Source organism: Panthera onca, chromosome D2, assembly GCF_046562875.1.
Source record: "Panthera onca isolate mPanOnc1 chromosome D2, mPanOnc1 haplotype 2, whole genome shotgun sequence".
Taxonomy (NCBI): Eukaryota; Metazoa; Chordata; class Mammalia; order Carnivora; family Felidae; genus Panthera; species Panthera onca.
Window position 1 is genome coordinate 82,343,870 of NC_138349.1, and position 22,164 is coordinate 82,366,033.

General features: G+C 43.9%; 1 protein-coding gene across 3 annotated transcripts in view; it reads right to left on the minus strand.

Moving 5' to 3' along the window:
* A1CF (APOBEC1 complementation factor) overlaps positions 1 to 22,164 on the minus strand; it is an 85,306-nt gene that overhangs the window by 24,595 nt on the left and 38,547 nt on the right. For all 3 annotated transcript variants that reach the window (XM_060643021.3, XM_060643019.3, XM_060643020.3), the window contains 4 exons: positions 17,924 to 18,058; positions 15,907 to 16,037; positions 10,336 to 10,574; positions 5,036 to 5,200 (listed from right to left, as the gene is read on the minus strand). In XM_060643021.3, coding sequence (XP_060499004.1) covers positions 5,036 to 5,200; positions 10,336 to 10,574; positions 15,907 to 16,037 — 535 coding nt within the window. In that variant the 5' untranslated portion in view covers positions 17,924 to 18,058. The remainder of the gene's footprint in view (positions 1 to 5,035; positions 5,201 to 10,335; positions 10,575 to 15,906; positions 16,038 to 17,923; positions 18,059 to 22,164) is intronic.

Sequence of the window (22,164 nt, forward strand, 5' to 3'; positions counted from 1 at the left end):
GTGTCTCCCTCTCTCTGCCCCTTCCCCACTTGCACTCTGTCTCTCAAAAACAAATAAACATTAAAAAAAATTTTAAATAGAAGTTTCACCTAGAGTGAAGGTAAAATGGAAACTTCTTTGACATTAACTTGTTAGTAGTTTAGCGTGACGACTGTCCTCTTTCAGTGACACTCACGTGGGTGTGTCTTGAGAGATGCGGTTTCTTCTCCTCTCCCTAAGTTCCCAGACATCACAAAGGATGGGACACTTTCCCAGGGGGGTCCAGAAGAGGACACGAGGGCTCTCCTTTTGTCGCCTCCCTATCAAAGCTCAGTCATCTATCCTATCAGATTCAAGGTCACAAAGACAGTTAGACGTTTTACTCTGCCATGTGGTTCAACGGCTATACGTTATCTTCTTTTGGAACAATGGTAGGGCTGTATTGTCAGGATGATGTAAAACCATCGTGGCCCTCTCTCTTCCCTCTGCATCCAGCACTTGACTTCTTCTGGCAAAGGGTGTAGAGAGCAGAATTGTCCGGCTCGGTGGAGTACGTACATAAAGGCAGTTGAGACCACGAAGCATGGGACACGTAATTCCCTGAATTTCCAGCACACTGTCTTCATTCCTCCAGGGTCAGGGAGGGTAATTTTCATGATGTAACCCCATGGCTTGTCCTGGTGACTGAGAAGTCAAAGGTGGGACGATAAGGACTTGTGTCTTTCCAGTCTTTGCTCTGTGCGTTCTCCAGTGCTGTCCTTCATCTGGGCTCCACTAGACTCGTAGCCCCCCGAGAACAAGATCTCCTTTGGGGCCATCTCGGTACTGTCTTCACCTAGGTCCTACCTCCTCCCTCGTGTACAGAGGCTGCTCTATAAATAGACATGGGACGAATGAATATTACCAGTCAATTTGCACTCCAACTTCCATCGTTCATATTAGTTAGGTGGCATTTCAGATGGCAATGGATCTAAATGTCCTCAAATTCTGTTCGTAGACAAGGAAACAGACTGGCATTTTTGAGCAATACTGTTCAGTTACACCTGATTTTGGAAATGTTACTGTATGAAAATGTAGCCCCATGAAACAAATTTGAGCCTGTGAGCTTGGTTTTCTCTACAATGGTATTGACCACCTGGCTTATTATCGTATGCCCCTTCTTTAGTGTAGAGGAGTTTGTTTACTGATTGATCATCATCTGGCAGAGGGTGGAGGAAAACAAAATGCCCGTGGTCATCGTCAGCACTGGTGAAAAGACTCTGAAGTCCTAATACGGGGAATTAGAAAAATAGTACTCTGAAGAGCAGCACATTGAGTACCTGAAGAGAAACACACCTGGGATCCCAAGGAAGATTATCAGAGGGGTGTGGTTCTCCAAGTGTGGTCTTCTGACCAGCAAGTATCAGCCTGGGTCCACCCTGGACCCATAACTCAGAACCATGGGGCGGAGGAGTGGGGATGGGGTGAGGTGGCCAGCAGTCTGTTTTCACAAGTCCCTCCTGTGGATTCTGACACTAAACTGTTTTAGAGAAATCAGATTTTGTAGAATGACTATAATTGGAATTTCCGTGCATACCCTTAGGCTACACTGGGGAAGAACATACATTTTTAGCCCCAGTTCCTGTTCTGATTGTCATTGATCTCTCTGAGTGGCAGTACAATATTTCCAGGCTAATCAGGGTTAAAACAAGACGGTCGAATATTTGCCAGGAATATTCGAGCTTGTCCGAGGGACCCAAACTTTAAATAGCATTTTTTTTAAAGCGTTATTTTCCTGTTTCTCCCCATACATTTTCCGAGAGAAGTATAAACACACCCTTTCCACTGGAAAATAAACCAGTTCAGCTCTGACTTTTTATTTCTAATACAGCAGATGTCTGCTAGTTATCCATCCCGTATAATTCATATTCTCTTATGGAGTGCCAAGAAGCCGCCACACATCATTATAGAGCCCTGAGTTGTGCCATCAGAGGGAGAGAGGTGGAGAGGGAGAGAGCGCTAGCATTTATTATCTTCATTATAACTAGTAGGACAAAAAAGCAAACAAAAAAAGGTCGTGTTTTAATTAGATAAAAAAATACCATGTACAGCTATCATCACTGTCCATTTCTAGAACCGTCTTATGAACCCCGACTGAAACACTGTGTCTATGAAATAGTTATTTCTGAATCCTTTGTCCCCTGTCCCTGGGTAACCACCATTCTGCACTCTGTCTCTACGAATGTGACGACTTTAGGTACCTCATATAACTGGCATCAGACGGCGTACGTCCTTTTGACTGTCTTGTTTCACTGGGATAAGGTCTCCGAGGTTCATTCAAGTTGCGCGTTTCAACACTCCCGTACGGTTTAGGTCTGAGTGTTGTTCCGCTGCTGGTAATCGTATGTTCGTTAGTACCCAGCGTGTAGTTTTCCACAGAGGCAGCACCAGTTTTGTATTTCCAGCTACAGGGCACATGGTTCTAATTGCCCCACAAACTCCCCGACGTTTCTGTGTCTTCTTCTTGTTGTTCGATTACTACTGCTACTCTTGCTATCTTGGGAGGCAGAAAATGGCTTTGGATTACATTTTCCCGGTGCATAGCGAGGGATGTTGAGCATCTTTTAATGGGCTTATGGGCTATGTGTATGTGGTAATTGGACAATAGCGTTTTGTGGACAAATATATAGTTGAAGTTTTACTTGTCTTAATTTTTAGCTGTTGACTTACTGGCGCACTTGATATACTTGGGATGTCGATCCTTTATCGGCTATATTGTTTGCAGATGTCTTCTCTTATTCTGTGGGTTGCTTTTGCAGTGTTGAAAGTGTCCCTTGATGTACTTTTTAATTTGTATATAGTTCATTTAATCTATTTTTCTTTGTCGCCTCTACTTTTAATACCATCCAAGAATTTATTGCCAAATCCAATGTCCATGAAGCTTTGCTCTGTATGTTCCTCTAGTGTTTTTATACTAGCTTTGTTTTGATCAGTCTCTGATCCCTTTTGATTTAACTTTATACCTCATATCAATCCAGTTCAACTGTGTTATTTGCATGTGGACGTGCCATTCTCTCAATACAATTTATTGAAAAGATTGGGAAAAAAAGTATTGAATAAAAAGAAGGTTGGAAGTCAACACAAAGCGGGAGCAGCATCTACACACGCACGTCTCATTCCTCTGCCCACAAATGCGTCAACTTTCGTATCTCAGCTCACGCTTTACTCCTCTTAAACACGAATCTCTCTGTGCCACAAGGGCGGGCTGTCATTGCTGTTATTCTTCTGGAGTATCTTGAACTCCTCCCACACACACCTCACACCTGTTCACTCCTCCCACAGTGCCTGGCACATAGGAGCTACTGAAGTAATGACAGTTGAATGAATGAGTGAATGAATGCAGTAAGGATGGGGCATGGAGGTCACAGAGTTGCGAAGAACATGGTCTTGGCCAGACCTGGACTCTAATCTGGGATTGGCCCCTTGCTAGTTGTATGACCCTGAGCATGCTACTTAACAGCTCTGGGTTCTGGTTTTCTCATTTTTACGATGGGAGTGACAGAGTCACTATATCCTGGAGTCATGGTGCCAAATAAATGACACGTGCTGGGAAAGTGCCCGTGGCAATGCCTGGAGCATAAGTGAGCAGTCAGTAGCCAACCACTTGCAGTCTCTATGTTAGTAATGGACTCACAGCTGGTGGTATGGGGCCACACCATTATACTAGATTGGTAGGAAGTTGGCAGAATTCCCGAAGGCTGGCAAACAAAGAATCTGGTGAATATTTCAAAAGCGAGAAGTGGCATCCTTACTAATTATCTTCAGAACAAATCATCAGCTTATTCTATTACACCTGACATGGCACCCAAAGTTGGCAATAGGAACACACGAGGGGAACATTCCCCAGCCGACTTAACATGATGGCACCATGGCTCATGCTTATCAACAAAGTAGAGAATTACTACCTGGAGACAGAAACATTTTAATTTATGGAAAGGTGTTCCCACAGTGATAAACTTAGCCAGAGCATGTCCCAAAACATGCTAATTCCACAAGATGATTAGCCAAAAAAATGAGATCTGTACTCCAAAAATTTGGGAAATGAGGCATCCTATATCTCTTCTTTTGGATACTTTCAAAGCATATTAGAAGGTTAAGGACTCTGATAAGTCCCACAATGAAAAAAAAATCTGTTTTATGTTGGTGAAGTTGTTGTTTACAAATTTATTTGACCATGGGTCTCTTTTATCAGTAGCATCTACTAACAGTCCATAGAATTAATGTTCCACAGAGCTGGCTTTGGGAAATGATTATTTGGACATTGTTTGGTGAGATGTTTTACTGTCTCACTGTTATAGTTCCCATATGAGAAAAAAGTGATAAGGACTGAATCTCATGGTTCAGTTCCTTCCTCCTCCTCTTCACCCAAATGCGTCTCCTAGAATTAATTCTTACCTCCCTCCTTATGTACCTAAAGTCACAATCATGTTGCATTAGACCAGTGGTCCTCCACTGGGGGCAATTTTTCCCTCCAGGGTACATGTCTGGAGACATTTTTGATTATTACATCTTGTGACTGGCATCTAGTGGATAGAGGTGTGGGATGCTGTTAAAATTCCTATAGTGTGCAGGACAGAGTCCCATGACCAAGAATTATATGGCCTAAACCATCAAGAGTACTGAGGCCAAGAAGCCCTGCCTCAGATCCAGAGTTATGGCCATGCATTCATCAACACAGTCAATATTTAGTGAGTGTCTACTATGACCTGGCACAGAGATAAGGGCTGAGGATACAATAGAAGCTAAAAAACTCTCTTGGAATTTATAGTTTAGTGAAGGCAATGTGTGTTAATTAAGGAATCACACAGATAATTGTAAAATTATAATGTTGATCAATGTTATGGACCACATGTCCCTATTTTCTGATCCAAGGTTGAAATATGGTGTTTGTAGTCCTCATGCAGTTATGAGAGTGCCACACGAAGCCTGCCCTGTTTAAAGTTATGGGAAGTCATCTCAAGCCTAAGTGTTTTCAGAGCACATTTCAAAAACAGTCGTCTTGTATGGTATGTCCCACCTGGTTTAATATTGTTGAATTCTTTCTCAATCATCTCTTCAGAAGTAGACAGCATCAGGTTTCTCACATACAGGATTTTCACCGAAGACATTGTGTCTTCGTCAACTTCTACTTCTGGTTCTGCCCAGTCTACTGCGATAGGATGTCCCCATAACTGAATTCTTCCTGTTCAAAAGGATCACAGGTATGATTAGTTATATAGAAGCCAGGACAATGCCATCTCGGTTCACTGAGATGGCCTTTTAACTTCAGCGGATGCTTATGGTCTTGACTGAGCACGAAGACAAATATTAAAAGAGGTGGATACTGATTTCAAGAAACATTCCAAATAAATGGAAGAGCTGACTAGAAGGGACTTCTGTGTGACAGATGGTTTACAGTGATAATTGCATACAAAGGGAACCGGGATGTGGTTTGAAATGGGGCAGAAATGAGGCCACGATGGACAGGTTTGGGTCTTTGAACAGCTCTCACAGGGAAAGTAAGTCTTTGAAAATGAGATGGCAGAAGGAGAGAAGGGAAACAATGGATTTAGGGCTTGGACATAGAGTCTGACTTCATGAAGCATTAAGGTCATTAGGGAGTATGTCTGCTGCTTCTAGAATCTGCGTGACCAGGTGCCACCACCGAGCAGTCTAAAAACCCGTGGTGTGTGGGCAGGAGTGAGCAGGGTTCAGGCAACCCTGGTTTGTTCTCTGTCCCTTATGCTTGGTCAGGGCTCCAATCAGCTGTGTTCATGCCTAGTTCTCTGGCTGCACATGGGCAACTTGGGAATTGGCAGAAACATTCTTGATCCCGATTGAGAAGACAAAGAGTAATGGAAGGGTCTATGATGAGAAACTGAACTCTTTTTAAAGGGGTAGTTGTTCCCCATGACTACGTATATTTTTGTATTTCTACAGTTGCAATTTATTGAGTGTCTTGCACTATATACTGTGTTTTCCATATGCTACCTTGGTTCCCACTCACAGTAACTCTCTGGGGGAGGGGAGTGACTGTCTCGATTTTACGGAAGAGGAAATGAGCTTTAGAGGGATGAGTAACTTGCCCAGACCCACTTCACTTCTTCATGGCTCCTTTGTGTTTTGGGACTACCCAGCCCTGGACCCCTACACAGGGCAGAGCCCAGCTGAAGTGATGGGGGGTCAACTCAACTTCTAAATTTGATTGGAAGTCTTGTGTGTTTTTTATTAGTTGTTTTGGAACAAGCTACAGCCTGGAAGCAATAAAAAGCTTGAGAGAACACAATCAGAAATTCTCAGTGTTGGTAAGGGTTCAGTTGTTCAAGTATTATTCCACATGGGAGGCAATCATTTTCAATCAAAAGGCATCTTTTTATTCTTTGGAAAGCAGTTAGTGAAACCATCTGTTGCACTGACTCCCTGAAACCCGAACAAAAAAGAGGCACGTTTACATGAGTTAGCTAATCCCAGAGGGGCTGGTTCTTGTGGGACCCCAGTGGCTAGCTACCTGCCCCGCATCCCAGGGGATAGTTTTCTTCATCCCTCTCTTCCCTTTTCTTCCCCCTGCTCCCTTCTATTCCTTCCACTTCCTTTTCCTTTCACTTCTTTTGCTTTGTTTTCCTTCCCTTTCTTTTCTGTGCTTTACATAGTCCTTGCTGACTGTCCTAGCCCAAGATCCCCAAGATGTCTCTGGTTTCTGTAGCTGAGGGCTTCTCAGCATTGGCCTCAGACTGTAAGAGCTTTGAGAAATACCCAACCTGAGTCCCACTCATTGTTGAGCTGGACCCAATTCCTTTCCACTTGCAACACTGGACTGTTAAGTTTTCAGAATTGTGTGAGCCAGTGGATGCCACCTTGGTAGTTTGAAATCAGCCACAGCGGGACTGTCAATACCATGGGAATCTGCACATACTACAAGGCAGGACTTTGGATTTTCTCTGGGAGTTGCCTGTTAAAGATTGACCAGCTCAGGGGCGCCTGGGTGGCTCAGTTGGTTGAGCATCTGACTCTTGATTTCAGCTTGGGTCATGATCTCATGATTCGTGAGATCAAGCCCCACATTGGCTTCCACCCTGTTAGTGCTATTAGCTTGGGACTCTCTCCCTCCCTCTCTCTCTCTCTCTCTCTCTCTCTCTGCCCCTCCTCTGCTTGCACTCTTTCTCTCTCTCTCAAAATAAATAAACTTAAGTTAAAAAAAAAAGATTGACTAGCTCATCACTGACCCCAGGACTCTCCTTCCCAAATTTGATATGAGTGGTCCGGGTTTCAGGATTCTTAAAATCATCTCAGTTAATTCAGCCAAAGTTGAGAACACTGCTCTAGCCTTCCTGGCCTGGAACCACAGTCTGCCTTCAGCCGGCCTGAAAATCTGCAGAAGGCTGAAGTGGACAGAAATGAGAGGAATTATGGTAAGCAGTGATCTCAAACATCCCCCTGAAAGTCAGTGTTGCAGGGGGATTTGGAAACATGGCCTCTGAAGCCAGACAAGTTTGAATATCAGATCGCCATCCTGGCTAGGACACCACCTTCCTAACCACCAATCTCCTCATTGATAAAATTGGGATAATAAAAGTCACTACCCAGTGCTGCTGCAAAAATAAAAGATGATACACCTAAGGGACTTTTTTATTTGGTCTCTTTTCTTGTGTGTCTAGTTTTCTCCGAGTGTGCACTCTTTGAGTGCAATAGTTAGGCTTGATTTTTTTTTTTTTAAAGAATTTCCTTTGGAAGAGAGCAAAGCACATTGTAGAGTTTTAGTAAATGCTCCCATGCTGAGTGGTCCCCACGTGTACTTGTTGACCTCCCATGCAGGTGATGGCCAGAACCCTTAGTTGGAGGATTTAGCAGTGGATCGCAAAACTAGCTCCACTACAAGATCATCTGGAAAACTGAAAACACCAGTGTCCCAGAGAAGCAGATTCAGCTGAGGAGAGATTGATTTGGTTTCTGGTATGTTTAAAAGTGTCCTCAGGTTATTCAGATCTGCGGCCGGTGAGAGACGGTCATTGACTTAGATTGCAGGTTCTCAGACTCATGGTCTCAGAAGCATAGCATCTTGGGAACTTGTTACGAAGGCAAATTGGCAGACGCCATACCTGACCTTCTGACTCCGGAACCCTGGAGGTGGGGCCTGGCTAGCTGCACTTTGACAAACCCTCCAGGTGGTCCCCGTGCAGGCTGACACTAGGGCTTTCTTCAGAGTATCCTTTGAATGTTCTGTTGGCCTCTCAGTTGGATGCAATGACTTTGTTCGACACACGCCTCCGCAAACATGCAACGTCCAGAGAGGGCTGCTGCTGTCACCTGGGAAGGTAGGTGGCTGGGAGGCAATACATTGTGTTCGACAACAATTTTCTGTCTGTCTCCAAGTCTGGATCAACGAAGAAGGAAAAGCTTCTTGCGGTCCTTGCTTATCACGTTTAGTAAAGATCTCCTTCTTTCAGAGTAGGCCCTACAGAGGACGGTCAGTGACTGAAATCCTCTGTTGTTGACTGTATGGTGAGGTAATAGGTAGAGTGTCCAAAGGGGCAGTAGATTGCGCAGGTAGAGAGAAGCACTTTCATGGGTCGATATGCTCTTTTCTTTGAAGACAGGAAGTTGAGGGGATATTCTAGTTCTTTAGGAACACTGGCCCCTGAAAACTATCTTTCTCCCATTTTGGACCATCTTTCACTGCTGTGCTCCCCAACCCCCTTGGGACAGAGTGGCACCATTCAGTCTCTCCACACATAGAGATCAAATTCCTACTGTTGACAAGAATTGTAGAAAAGATGATCTGATATTTGGCAACAGTGACCTGAGGGTAATGTTCAGGATGGAGTAGGCAGATGGTGGGGTACGTCCAGAGAAGAACAGAGTGGGAAGAATAATCGCGAGTGTTTTAAAACAGTCTATGTTTGGGAATAAACGTTTTGAGACTCTATGGGTAGTCTGAGGTCAGTAGGGATACAAGGAACTTTTTCGTGGCAGAACTGTTGAACAGAGAAGAGTTGAAGAAGACACCAGAGATGAAGTTCATGTCACCAAAAGGCTAAGGGTGCCTCATGAGGAGGGCCCGTGATTCTCTGTGCCTGGGTGGCCCAGGTCTGACCATCGGGTGGTGACGGAGTAGTGAAAGGAAGCATCGACATTAAAAATGCCCAGCTCTCTAAAGGACTCAGCAAATTTGGGGGCTGTTTCCTATCTTTTCCCTTATAAGCTGCCTCCATGAAAATATGGATAAAAAGTCTTCCCCAAGATCAGAAGCCGTCTTCCAATTTTGCAAACTTCTAGAGGGTGAATGCTCTCATTGTGTTAACACTTGTTTATGTTCTGAAGTATAGTTGATACACATGTTACCCTAGTGCCAGGGGCAAAACATAGTGACCGGACAACTCTACATGTTGACGTTGCGCTCACCACAAGTGTCGCTATCACGGCCCCATACAATACCGTTGACTACAACGTCGTTACAGTACCATTGACTACATTCCGACTCTGTACCTTCCATCCCTGTGACTTCATCATGGCTTTTTTGTAAGGATGTGTATGTGGACAATGTAAATCTAGGTGGTGGTTGTTTTGTCTTTAATTCTCATGGCTTTTCCATGGTGTTCAAGAGAAGAGTTGATTCCAATGTGTCCACTCTGGCATTCTTGAAATCCTCTCATTTTAGTATCGATTCCTCTTAATACCTTACTTTGTGTAAATTTTGGTGACTATTTTAGAATGAGCAGAGGACTTTCAACAATTTACCCTAAGCTGATCTGACTGAGGGAGGGCCTTGTTGGAGTCTTTTAATCTCTGGAATTGGTGGCTGTTGCCCAAACAGGACCCACCCTGTGGTTGTAGCACCTACTAGCTACCTTTCTGTGGAGGGCTGTTATTTCTACCCCGCCCCCCAGCCCCACATTAGATACTGAGGAGTCACGGTATGACTTCATGTCACTTAATTGCCATCAGGCTAATGTGTCGCTTGCAGGCTTATTCTACATTGTAATGGACAACCTCCTCCATTTCTAGTAAGCCTGACAACAGCATCTGTATAGAAAAATAATGTATATATTCACTTTTGAGAAGATTCCTCACTTTAACACCTTGTTACAGGGCTGCTGCAGCTCCTAGGTCTGGAGGTCCCCAGGGCAAGTACATTAGACTAAGGGCATGTTTTCCAGAACCCATTCTGTGAAAACTTCAGGGAGCTTAGTCTACGGTAACATAGATAAGAAGGGGAAGGGAGTTAGGATAGCGCAGAAGCAAAGCTCCAGAGCAAGCCAACCACACCCAGCAGGTACCTCCTCCTCTGCAGCAGCCTGAGGCAGAGCGGAGGAACCTTCTCTTTGGGGAGGGGATGCCAACCTGGCAGCAGCTTCCTTCGGGCCATGGCAGCTGTCCGATGACTCTCGTACTCCACAAAGGCAAAGCCCCGGTTTCTGGTTTTATCTGCGGCGCTCGGGTAGACAATGACATCTACGACTCCCTCGGTGACCTTTTTCATCTCCGCTAAGATCTCTTCTCGCTTTTTGGTCTTGGGGATCCCCCCGACAAACAACCGGCAGTTGTCCACACTGGCGCACACCCCTAAGAGACGCCCGTTTCTGCAAAAACAATGAATGAATGAATGGCATTCTGCTTGGCAAGAATCCTGTGTGATTGAGGTTTAAGAAGTTGAAGACACGAGGGGCCCCTGGGTGGCTCAGTCGGTTAAGCATCCGACTTCGGCTCAGGTCATGATCTCACGACTTGTGGGTTTAAGCCCCATGTTGGGCTCTGTGCTGACAGCTCAGAGCCTGGAGCCTGTGTCGGATTCTGTGTCTCCCATTCTCTCTCTCTCTCTGCCCTTCTCCTGCTCATGCTCTGTCTCTCAAAAACAAATAAATGTTAAAAAAAATTTTTTTAAATATAAATAGCTCTTTAAAAGCTAAGTCCACCTTGGGGTGCCTGGGTGGCTTAGTCGGTTGAGCGTCCAACTTCAGCTCAGGTCATGATCTCCCAGTCTGTGAGTTGGAGCCCCGCGTCGGGCTCTGTGCTGACGGCTCGGGGCCTGGAGACTGCTTCCGATTCTGTGTCTCCCTCTCTCTCTTCCCCTCCCCCATTTGTGCTCGCTCTCTCTCTCCCTCTCTCAAAAATAAATAATCATTCAAATTTTTTCCAAAAAAAAAAAAAAGAAGTTGAAGACACGTGACTGTGGACCTGATAAGTCCTGCAGATGTGACATGTTTGGTCTTCATAGTGTTTTCTCACCACCCAGGATAATTCCCGATACTGGGGCTGCTGCACCTTGGCCCACGTTGCTCACACTGCCTGCCTGGGTGGGGACGGTCATGAAATTGCAAACCTGGCTGCTCCCTGTCCTCGCCAGCCCAACAGGGAAGCTATTCTGACATGCTTTAGAAATTTTCACATAGCATCTTACTTGGCCTACGCTAAACCTGTGATATGGGCAGAACAGGTGCTGTTTCCATTTTCCAGATGAAAAACTCGAGGCTCCAAGAAATTAAGTGGTTTGCTTAAGATGGTAGAGATCTTAAGGGAGGAAATTGGCCTCCGGACTCTCCGTTCAGTTCCTGTTTCTTCTCTATGGTGTTGCTGATTAGCAAGTTAATGTTCATCTCCACCGGCAGAGTGCAGATTAAGCTTTTCTGGGGGGACATTTGGGGAAATGTGTCAGAAATCTTTTGTATATGATTTGGGGGCACATAGTGCTCCTTCTGGGAGTGTCTTTAGGGAAGAGTTGAACACCAACATTTTTGTGTAAGGATATTCACTGCTATTACTTAAAATAGTCCCCAGATTAGAAATAATCAAAATATCCCAGCATCCAGGACCGGTGTAAGGCCTCTTGGCTGAGACGATATCGAATCTGAGGTTGGACGTTTCCTCCTTGTGCACCATAACAGGCTTGTCACCCTGGGTTCTTCCTCACTAAATCCTAATGACCACCGTTAGGCTGTCTAAAAATGCCTCTTCATCTTTCTAAATGTCCCTTTGGGTGAATGCTTCTGCTCCTGGCTGAGAATCACTGGTGAACAAGAGACGGGCATTTATACCGTAGGATGCTCGAAAGTCATTATGGGTAGTAATGTAGAAGGGTATTTATTGGTTAAAAAAACGGCTCACAATATGCTGCTGGCTTCAAAATAGATGGCAAAATACATGTATGAGGAGACCATTTTGATGGACACGGTGCTGAAAACCTAGGAAGGCAATAAAGAGCCAACATAGTGATTATCTCGGGGCAACGGGGTTATGGAGGAATGGTTTGCACGTTAATGTTTTTTTTTTTTATTTTGGCTTTTGCTATTTGTTGTATATCAGGCTGTGTGACTTTTCTAATAACAGGAAGTTATTAAAAATGGGTAAAGTTCCTTTAACAGAAATGACTTGTGCGTCATGAGCAGAGGTGCTCAGCTGGGTGAGCAGGGGGGTTGCTCTGCTCTCTGGGAGCTGGTGGTGTCGAGTCCTGTGCAGGTGCTGTCACCGGGACGGGGGCCCTGCCCCGCTGTCCTCCATGCTTTGCTGAAGAGCTGGGGACCCAGTATCAGAGGTGTGACAGGTCCATTACAGTCTGGTGGACATTGCCCCAGGAATGTGGTTTTTCCCAGGGGTGGGGGGGGGGGGAGGGAAGGGTAGATAAAGTAATCTTTGGGACTTTTGTTTTTGTTTTGCTTGCTTACCTTCAACCCCCCTCTATTCCAAGATACTATTTCTTTAGAAAGTCTCTTCTTTTTGAGGGAGGGCCAGTCAGGTGTCAGTGGCCAGCAGGTGGAGCCTGGAGCCTCCGTGTCCTAGTTTTAAATCTGTGTGGTTTGTCCTGCACTTTCCCAGCGCTGCTTGGAGATGAAAAGCCACCTCTCACAAGCTGAGGGCACGGCTTTCATGTCTCTAGAAGCCAGGCATGAGACAAATCTCCGTGAATATTTGCTGAGGAGGAGGATGATACGACAATTGTGGGTCTTTTCCGCATAAAGAACCTTATCGATCCCCTGAGAAAGGGTGGCTAAGAGCCAGTTGAAGTTTATCCTTCTCTGAAAGAAAGGTTCTCTCTCTGGCAGGACTGATCCAAGGCAGAGTGGGAGCAGGTGAGGACGACTCTAGGGTATCTATTCTTCGGCTTCATATTCTATTTATCCCACACCGTGATTTTTAAGTACCTCTGTGCCTTCCCCTTGCTTCTGGAATCCAACCTGAACTTTGACTTTCACCAGCTTTCTCTTTCCCGATGCTTTATAATATTCCTCTTCCTCCTCCCCCTCCTCCACCCCCTCCTCCACCCCCTCCTCCTCCCTCTCCTCTCCCTCCTCCTCCTGTCTGCTGTAATCATCAGCAAACACTCATAGAGCATGTGATCTGTGCCAGGCACTGAGCATCGCTGCATGGTCTATTTATGTTTCACGATGCCCCCACGGGGTAAGTATCGTTTTACCTCTTTTATAGTTGAAGGCCCTGAAAGTCACAGAGAATTCTGTTATGGGTCAGGGACTGTAATGGATCGATTGTGTTCATTATTCATAGCCTCTCTCTCTTCCCAAAGCACGGACAGGCCCCAGGGTGTAACAACGTGTTGAGACCCGTGCTGATTCCCTACGTAGCTGAGTCGACATCTGCCTCAACTTCAAAGCTATTTTGGGGATAACTCTTGCTCTTAAGGTGTCTAGGCTCCATGAAGGACCAAGGAGTGGGGACTCTTCCGATCCCCAGATCCCTGTGGCTGGAATATTTAAAAGTTACATTAAAATAGAGCTTGCTGTGGTCCTGTCCAAAACAGTTCAGGGGTGCATTATTTTCCGCGACAGATGCCGAGAACACGTGAGTAATTATGTGCCGATGGTAAAACTGTCACTGCACGAGGTTCCAGGATTTCTCCGAAGGCACCTGTGTTCTGATCGCCTGGTTCCCATGCCAGACAACCCTCCACATTCCAGACAGAACTCTTTGGGATCCGTGGAGGCATGTGCGGAACTTCCTGGATACCTTCCTCCAAACCCCGGTTCCAGGCTCTGACCTTGGGATGGGGTGGCTGGGCTGTTACAGTTGCCAATCCAGTCAATGTCTCGATGGCTGGAGGGTTTTAAGAAAAATGACCCAGTAATTGATTGATTTTACAGAATTATGAGGATAATACGTGACTTATTTGGGGTGTAGAGGAAGGAAGTGAGGGAAAAGATAATTGTAGGAAATCTACTCTCTATTCACATCTAGGATGACAATAATTTTCAGAGGCAGAGAGGAAATCAATGAAAACTGCATCTTGGAATTGATGAATGTGCTAATATGTAAGAGTTCTGTCATTTATTGACCTATTACCAAGTTCCACACACTGGGGTAAACATTGAAAAATCTTTAGAGCATCCCCACAATAACACCTGTGAAATGAGGCCTCATATCACCACTTTAGGGAGGAGGACATTGAGGCTCGGAGAGGTTATGTCACTTGCCGGCACTCAGGCGAAGCCCGTCTGACCCCAAAGCTATCACTTTTCAACGGTTCCACTAATCTTTCTTCCAGGTGGCCCAGGACTTCCTTTATGAGAGGATTCAGGACAGTTCCCTCTCTATGTGAAGGTGTTAGAACTCCGTTTCGTGACGCTAGTCATATTTCCAGCCGATAAAAGCCAATTATTGATTGCACAGGGCCGATTGTGCCCTGGAACCTTCCACTGGTCCCATGATTTGCAACATCACCTATGTTTGGCTGGCTCTGTGACCTCTGTCCTGACTCTGATATCATGCAGACGATCACCTCTTCAACCGCTCCCCCGAGACGTCTCACGTGAATCTCGAATGTAAATCCACCCCAACTCAGCTCTTCATGTGTCCAGCAGGCTATTCTCTCATTCTTTCCCATCTCAGTGACTCTATCTCATCCACAGATACTGGGACCCACATCTTAGCTTTCTTCCCTGAATTCGAACATCGCTTGCACTCTCAATCCAATATGGAGCCCGTCTTGTCTGTGCAACCTCCAGAAGGTATCCCAGATTCGGCCTCTCTGAGCACCTGCACCGCCAGCCCCTGTACACCTGCCATCATCTGTCGTCCAGACCTAAATGAGTCTCCCGCTGCAGCTTACCCCTTTCCATCTTTGCCTACCTGTTACTTCACCCAACAGCCAGAGTTCTGGTTTAAGAAGCACGGACCTAGTGAAATGTTTTCCCCTTTTTATTAGAATAAAAGCTAAATTTTGAATCGCGGTGTATAAGGCTCTCCAACTGCATCAGCTTCAACTCTCCCGTCTGTTTCCACCTCCTCGGTGCTGTTCTCTAACACACTGAGCTTGTTCCCACTTGGGAAACGTTGCCCTTGGTGTTCTTATTCTCTGGAATCATCTTCCTCCAAGTCTGGCTGTGACGGCTGACTTTTTGCATTCAAGTTGCGTGTACAGTTTTACTTTTCCCGGAGGGCAGGTTCTTAAGGACACCAAGTTAGAGTAGCCATTTCCTCGCAGGTGGCTTTATTTTTTCATTCTTAATTTATCTTTCAAGTGTAGTTGACACACAATGTGACATGGCATTCAAGTGCTATGAAAGCCCAGAGTGCCGTGCTCACCACAGGCATAGCTACCGTCTGTCACCGTAAGACGCCGTTACAGTACCATCGTACCCTATGCTGTGACCTTCATCCCTGTGACTTATTCACTCCGTGACTGGAAGCCTGTGTCTCCCCCCGCCTATCACCCATTTTGTTCAGCTCCCCCAACCCCGGCAACCATCACTTTGCTCTCTGTGTTGGTAGGTCTGGTTCTGCTTTTTGTTTGTTGCGTTTGCTTTCTTAGAGTCCACTTAGGACGGTCCTACTCTTAAACAATCTGTATCCATTTGCTTACAGGGAAAGGTATCCTGATATTTCCGATGTGTTGAGCAGTGCCCAGCACATATTTATGCAGATCCGTTGTCTGTTTCATTTTCCATCAGGAGAGGCGGGTCTTACCTAATTTCGTAGTTGTTAAGTTGTTTGATGGCGTCCTTGGCTTCTTGTCTATTTGAGAAAGTTACAAATGCATACCCTCGATTGTTGCCATTAAAATCCATCATCATCCGCATTTCATAAATTTTACCCATCTGCAGGGAAAAGAGAGAGAGAGTCCAGTTTGTCTATTTGTCCTTCCAAGTGAAAACACACCCACACAACGTTTTCCGAAGTCTTACCTCTGCTATGTTTGACATTTGCATCCCGTGTGGAACGCTTTGCATAGTTTCATTCTGGGTTCGGATCTGCTATCTGACTCACGGGCAAAGTCAAGTTACATAAAGAAAACGTGTACACATGGCATTTCAACCTGACTTAACAGAGTATGTTTTCAACGGAGTAAATGGCCTTTCATCATTCAGTTATCTGTGGATCTATCCCCCATCCCAGGGACCTGAAAACGCGTTTGTCCTCAGAAGGACAATGTCTTGACAGATTTGTCCTTGCCCTCTACATTGCCTCTGAAGTTTCTATAGTTTTGTCTTTCTTTTGTAATACTCCACCACTGATGTTTAAAACAAAAACCCGGATGCTCATTTGAAACCTTGCTGAGCTGATTTCTTAGCTGTCTTTCTGCCACCATGATCTCAAGATGTACAGGGAAGATGTGATTTAGAGGACGATCTGGGGATTCCTGTTGTTTTTTTCATCTGTAGGCTGAAGGTCGGTGCTAGTCTTATGTGACTGGTCCAACGTCAGGACCTCCACAGTAGGAGGACACTCACCGTATCCCTCTGGTCTCAGATCTTTTGCTTTGCCTATAAACTATTCCTTCTTGCTACCACAAATCTTCTCCGGCAAGCCAGGCTCAGTAATTTATTATTGCTGGCCGCTGTACGATGAGTGACCCTAACAGGTCAGGCATATACAGGGAGAAGAGGTGTCATTAAATGTGTGCGAATACCCTGGTGGTTGGTTACCCCTTGGAACTGCCTCCTCCCCATTTTCAGGTTCAGTATCTAAGATTCTTACCGGATTAAATCCCCATAGTTTGTGCACATGCCAAATGAGATTTTTTGTACAAAATTAGGAATGGTTCTGAAACTGAAGCTGACTTATACATCCAAGCAATTTTGGTATTTAGAGAAAGAAATTTTTTTCTAAATTTTCTATGGGGCACCTGGGTGGCTCAGTCAGTTAAGTGTCCGACTTTGGCTCGGGTCATGATCTCACAGCATGAGTTTGAGCCCCACGCCGGGCTCTGTGCTGACGGCTCAGAGCCTGGAGCCTGCTTCGGATTCTGTGTCTCCCCCTCTCTCTGCCCCTCCTCAACTTGCACTTTGTCTTCTCCCTCTCAAAAATAAACAAACATTAAAAAAATTTTAACTTTTCTAGGAATGGGGCTGTTGAAACACCACTTGGTAAAATAATAAAAATAAAATTTAATTTTGTGTCCTCCCTGTAAGTTTGGGGTTAGTAACAGCATATCGCTTGGAATTAAAACTGAGGAAATGTATTCCTTAACTATATAATGACTTTGAGAAACTACATTATTAATCTTGTTGATGCCTTAGGGCAGACAAATTCAAACCTGTAGAAGGAAATTTCGTTCTGAATCCCTATGTATGGATACACCTTTGAGCCACGACAAGTGCACGCATTCTTTAAATGCAAAGGGTATACTTTTTAAAACCGGATTAAAATGTCAAGTTGGAGAAGTATCTTATTCTGGAAGGTTGTTGTAGTATTATTATAGACTGATAGCTATCTTGCTGTGAACTCCATATGTCTGTGCCATTTCAGATCAAAGATCAGAATTTGAAAGTTATCAGCAGCAGTTCAAGCTGTCAGTCAAGGAAGAGCTACATCAAGTCAGTGGCAATAAGGGGACAACCACTCACAGGAAGGTTTTAACTTTGTCCATGTTGAGGAACAGCAGTTGGAAGAGACACCATCACTGACCAAGAACAAGTGTGAAACAAAGTGTGGAGTATTTTCCCTTTGAAAGATAAAAAAAAAAAATTAAGTTTGGACTCACTTTTTCACATAATGGTATAAGTTCATCCTCAAAAAGGTCTCGTGGAAGTTTCCCAATAAAAATCTCACAGCCCCTTTCTGGGGGTGCAGCATCCCAGCCAGGTGGAGGTCCACCATATTTTCTTTGCCCGTTTTCCTGCAAATCCAGGGTGGATTATACGAGGGAGAGAAGAAAACAGTAAGACCTTTAGTTTGAGTGCCTCAGTTATTTTCAAAGTCATGATAAGGAACAGATTTATCATTGACAAGTAATAGCTGGTCAGAGGATAAAATCAAGGTCCTTTACGTGGATTTTAATACCATGCTCTGTGCTTCAGCAACTTGCTTGCAATAAGCATCATGAAAATGTGTCAAGCTCTGGACAGATATTATTATTGCTGTTCACACTCACCAATGCCTGACCATCGAAGGATTGGACAATAATTTCAATCTGAGGCTCTGCTGTAACCTGGAGTCTGTAGGGTGGCGGTAAGGGTTCTGGAGTTGGGCTGCCTGGCTCTATGACTCACTAGCTATAGGGCTTTGGGCAAATGGCTTAACTTCTTGGAACCTCAGTTTTCTCATATACAAAGTGGGGATAATATTGGCTTTTTGATTAAGGGAGATAATACATCAAATATGCGTGGCACCGTTCTCGGCATCTCATAGCCAATAGTGATGAATTCTCTTCTCGTCTCCCTGAATTTAGGCCCTCTCGTGGGCCAAGGGAGGGAGGCCATGGGAGCCCCTACATAGAAACATTGTGGATTAATGTTTGAAGGTGTGGATTGGCTAATTTTGGGGGTAGCTAGTGAGAAACTTAAATCTGTTTTCAAAGCTGACAGGATGGTGAGAGGGGTTTACTAATGTTGGATCTCTTTGTGGGGAACAGTGCTGTTCTCAGTCCAAATAGAATTTCCTACTCCCCCTCCTCCCTCCTCTTCCTCCTCCTCTTCCTCCTCCTCTCCCTCCTCCTCTCCCTCCTCCTCCTCCTCCTCCTCCTCCTCCTCCTCCTCTTCCTCCTTCTTTTGGCTTTGTCTTAACTAACCCTTGGTGAAACCAACCAACCCTTGGCCTTCTTTGGGAAGGAGTAGTTCTGGTTCTTTTCTTTACTAGACATTAGATATTAAAGATAGCGTTACTGTCTTTATTTTTCCAGAAGTTAAAGACTGGAAAGCAACTTCAGGGGTCCCATGTGAAGTGTGGGCCTGGTCCACCACTGCTGACCTGGGATAGTGTATTTGCTGGGGAGGGTCTTCTTATTCCCACTCAGGCAAAGCCAGAGATCTTTGTCTTTACACCTTATTATGATTTTTGGAGAAAGGTGAATATAGGGGACGGAATGACAGTATTCATTGCTAACTTCTACAAGTGATACTTTAAGAAGTTTTAAACTATAAGAAGTTTTAAACTATAAAATGACATACGTTGTTGGAGAAAACAGTAACGTAGAAGAGGAAAAACACGGTAAATATATAAGGTGAAAAGAAACATTTCCCAGTGCATCACCCTACCCATCTATAGAGGCAGTTAGTGTTAAGTTTTTTGTGTGTCCAAATATTTTTCCACGTAGATTCTTAAAAGTCAGATGTTAGTTGTTTAAAGACCTTGTTTTACAGGATTGTTTAAAATCAAAAGTAAAGTGGCTGCTAGTTTCACCGTTAAATCTTTCTGTATCCCAACTTGAGACTTCCTCAACTATTTTATAAGTATTAGCACAAAGGCTTTTGGATCACAACGTAAATTACGTCTCTGGTTGTGATCACTTTTTTTATTCCTAATTTATATCATGTTGTTTTCAATTAAAAAAAGGGGCGTCGGATGGGTGTTCTACCTTTGCCTTGATTATTTTATGCTTCCGACAACTGGGTGTTTCTTTTACTAAGTATTTAAACATTTGCCTCAAGAGTTCTTATCCTTTTTTCCTTCCCCTATATTTTTGCAGAATCATCTAGCAGCAAAACATTTACATCACTGAGAAATGAAATGTTTTATACTTATAGGGGGAAAAAACTCCTTAAGAATTCAGTGAGCTGTATCTTAACCAAGAATTTATTGAAAAATATGAAGTTGATATTTTCAGAGATATATTAAAAACTTCTATTTATTTCTTGTCTAACAGAAACCTATACGGCACTTGCTATATACCAGACACTGTAGTAACCCTTAAAGAACGTCACAGGTTCAGGACCATGGCTCTCCTCGTTTTACCCAAAACACTGAAGCCTAGGCAGATTAAGTAATTTGCTGAGGTCACATGGTTGGGAAGAGGCAAAGCTGGGATTCGAACCCAGGCAGTCTGGTTTCAGAGACCATCAGCCTTATCCCCACATTTTGCCTTGTTATATGGAAGCTTAATCATTTGTAAGAGATCCATACCTTTAAACACTCATTTAAGAAAAAAAAATCAGCATGCTGTTAAATTGCAAGCTCTCTGCTGCATTTAAAATCCTTTCCAATTTCCAATCATTTTATTACACAAATTTTGGAAGGACATATCTAATATCTGTTGCCTATAAGGAGGCATATTTCTTTCACCAAAGTAAAATCCACCTTCTTGGTTTGCCCTCACCATTTGGTTGATGATGATCCCTTGGGGGCGATTTCTGTGTATGTTAAATGCCTAGAGGTCTAGTCGATGGATTATTGGAATACACAGCATGAATTTGGTAGTATTTTTATTTTTCAGGTTGAAGAAACCCAACTTTTATCCCATAATACTAAAGTAGCGATTCCAGAATTTCTGATCTGGCAGGCTTTGTCTGACAGTTGGAAAATAAATAGGCAACCAACAGATTGACCTTTAAAATTTTCCCTTCAACTTTCTTTCTTGCTATAATTGCTAAAAACATCACTGAACTATTTTGTGGACATCACGTGCATGGGAGGCTTCATCTGCTTATGAGCCAAGATGACTGCACAGGAGAGCTTATTGTCTTTCTATGGTTTCTATGACCACTTGAAAAAAATTCCCCAAGGATATTTTTGGGGATCACAGAGTCTGGCTGGTTCAGAGACACCTCAAAGTTCATGCCTGGGGGAGATCTGTTCTACCCACCACCCACTGGACTTGGACTACACCAGGCTGGAAGTCTAGACCAATTTAAGACCACGCTGGGCGTTAGTCATGGTATTAGAATAGCTGTCCATTACTCAGAAAGGACAGTTGGGAGCTGTATTGTCGGTATTTTTGGCACTGTTTTTATAGTTAAGGAGTTTAAAATAGATAAAGCCCGCTTATAATGGCTCTTTCCCCGACTGGCTGATGTCCTTCTCAGGGGACACATTCCCTCAGCACAAAAGTATTAATAGTTCCGAGAGAGAGAATATAGGTTTTTGTTTTTCTTGAGAGGATGTTCATTAAACTCTGGGAACCTGTACGTTTCTAATGGAAGATCTGGAAACCACTTACTGTCTGTTATAACGCATACATACATAGAAACCTTCAACTAGGTAAATGACAAATTGAAGACCTAATTCTAACTATAAATCCAGGGGGTTGAATTCACATATTGGATGCTGAGCCTACCTAGTCATTCAGTTTATATATCAAGAGTATTTGAAAGTTCCTCTGTCACAGATTTTAAATCTTTCATTATGGAACCATAGAGTCTTTAAGAAATGATGTATACTATCTTGAGTGAAACCACTCACACTTTCATAAATGATTGTAGGCAATGAATCTTAGCATGAGGTCAAATGGGCTGAGTTCATTTTGACCACCTGGCATCTGCTCTTTTCGTACATCTGGGGAATCTGAGCAAAATTGCATTTTCCTACAAGAGTTAAGAAAGGCCAGATACTTGTCATTCCAAATTCTTTTGCAGCTGGGACAGTCATGGTTACAATAAAGTGAACTTGAATTCTGGTGTAGGAATCATACTGGTGCAAACTTATAATGTCGAGCACCCATGATATATTTTCTTATTATTCCAGATTTGTGTTGTGGTTTCCTAAAACCATACTTCCTAAAAACCTTAAACCCCCCCCTGAAAGCTTACTCTTAAATCTAGTTCTCCAAATTTATAAACAAACACTCTTTTAGTAAACTTCTTTCCTGCATAATCAGCAGGAGTTGACTTCTGTTATTTACACACAATAGTAGCAGGAAAAAAAAAATCCCACAACACTTAACCCTAATTGAGTTACTGTGCTAAGTATGGGCTTTCCATGTATTAACTCGCTTAATCTCAACAAACCCAACAGGATGATAGCATTCATCTTAGAGATGAAAAATCCAAGGCACAGACTGTGTCCCAAGTC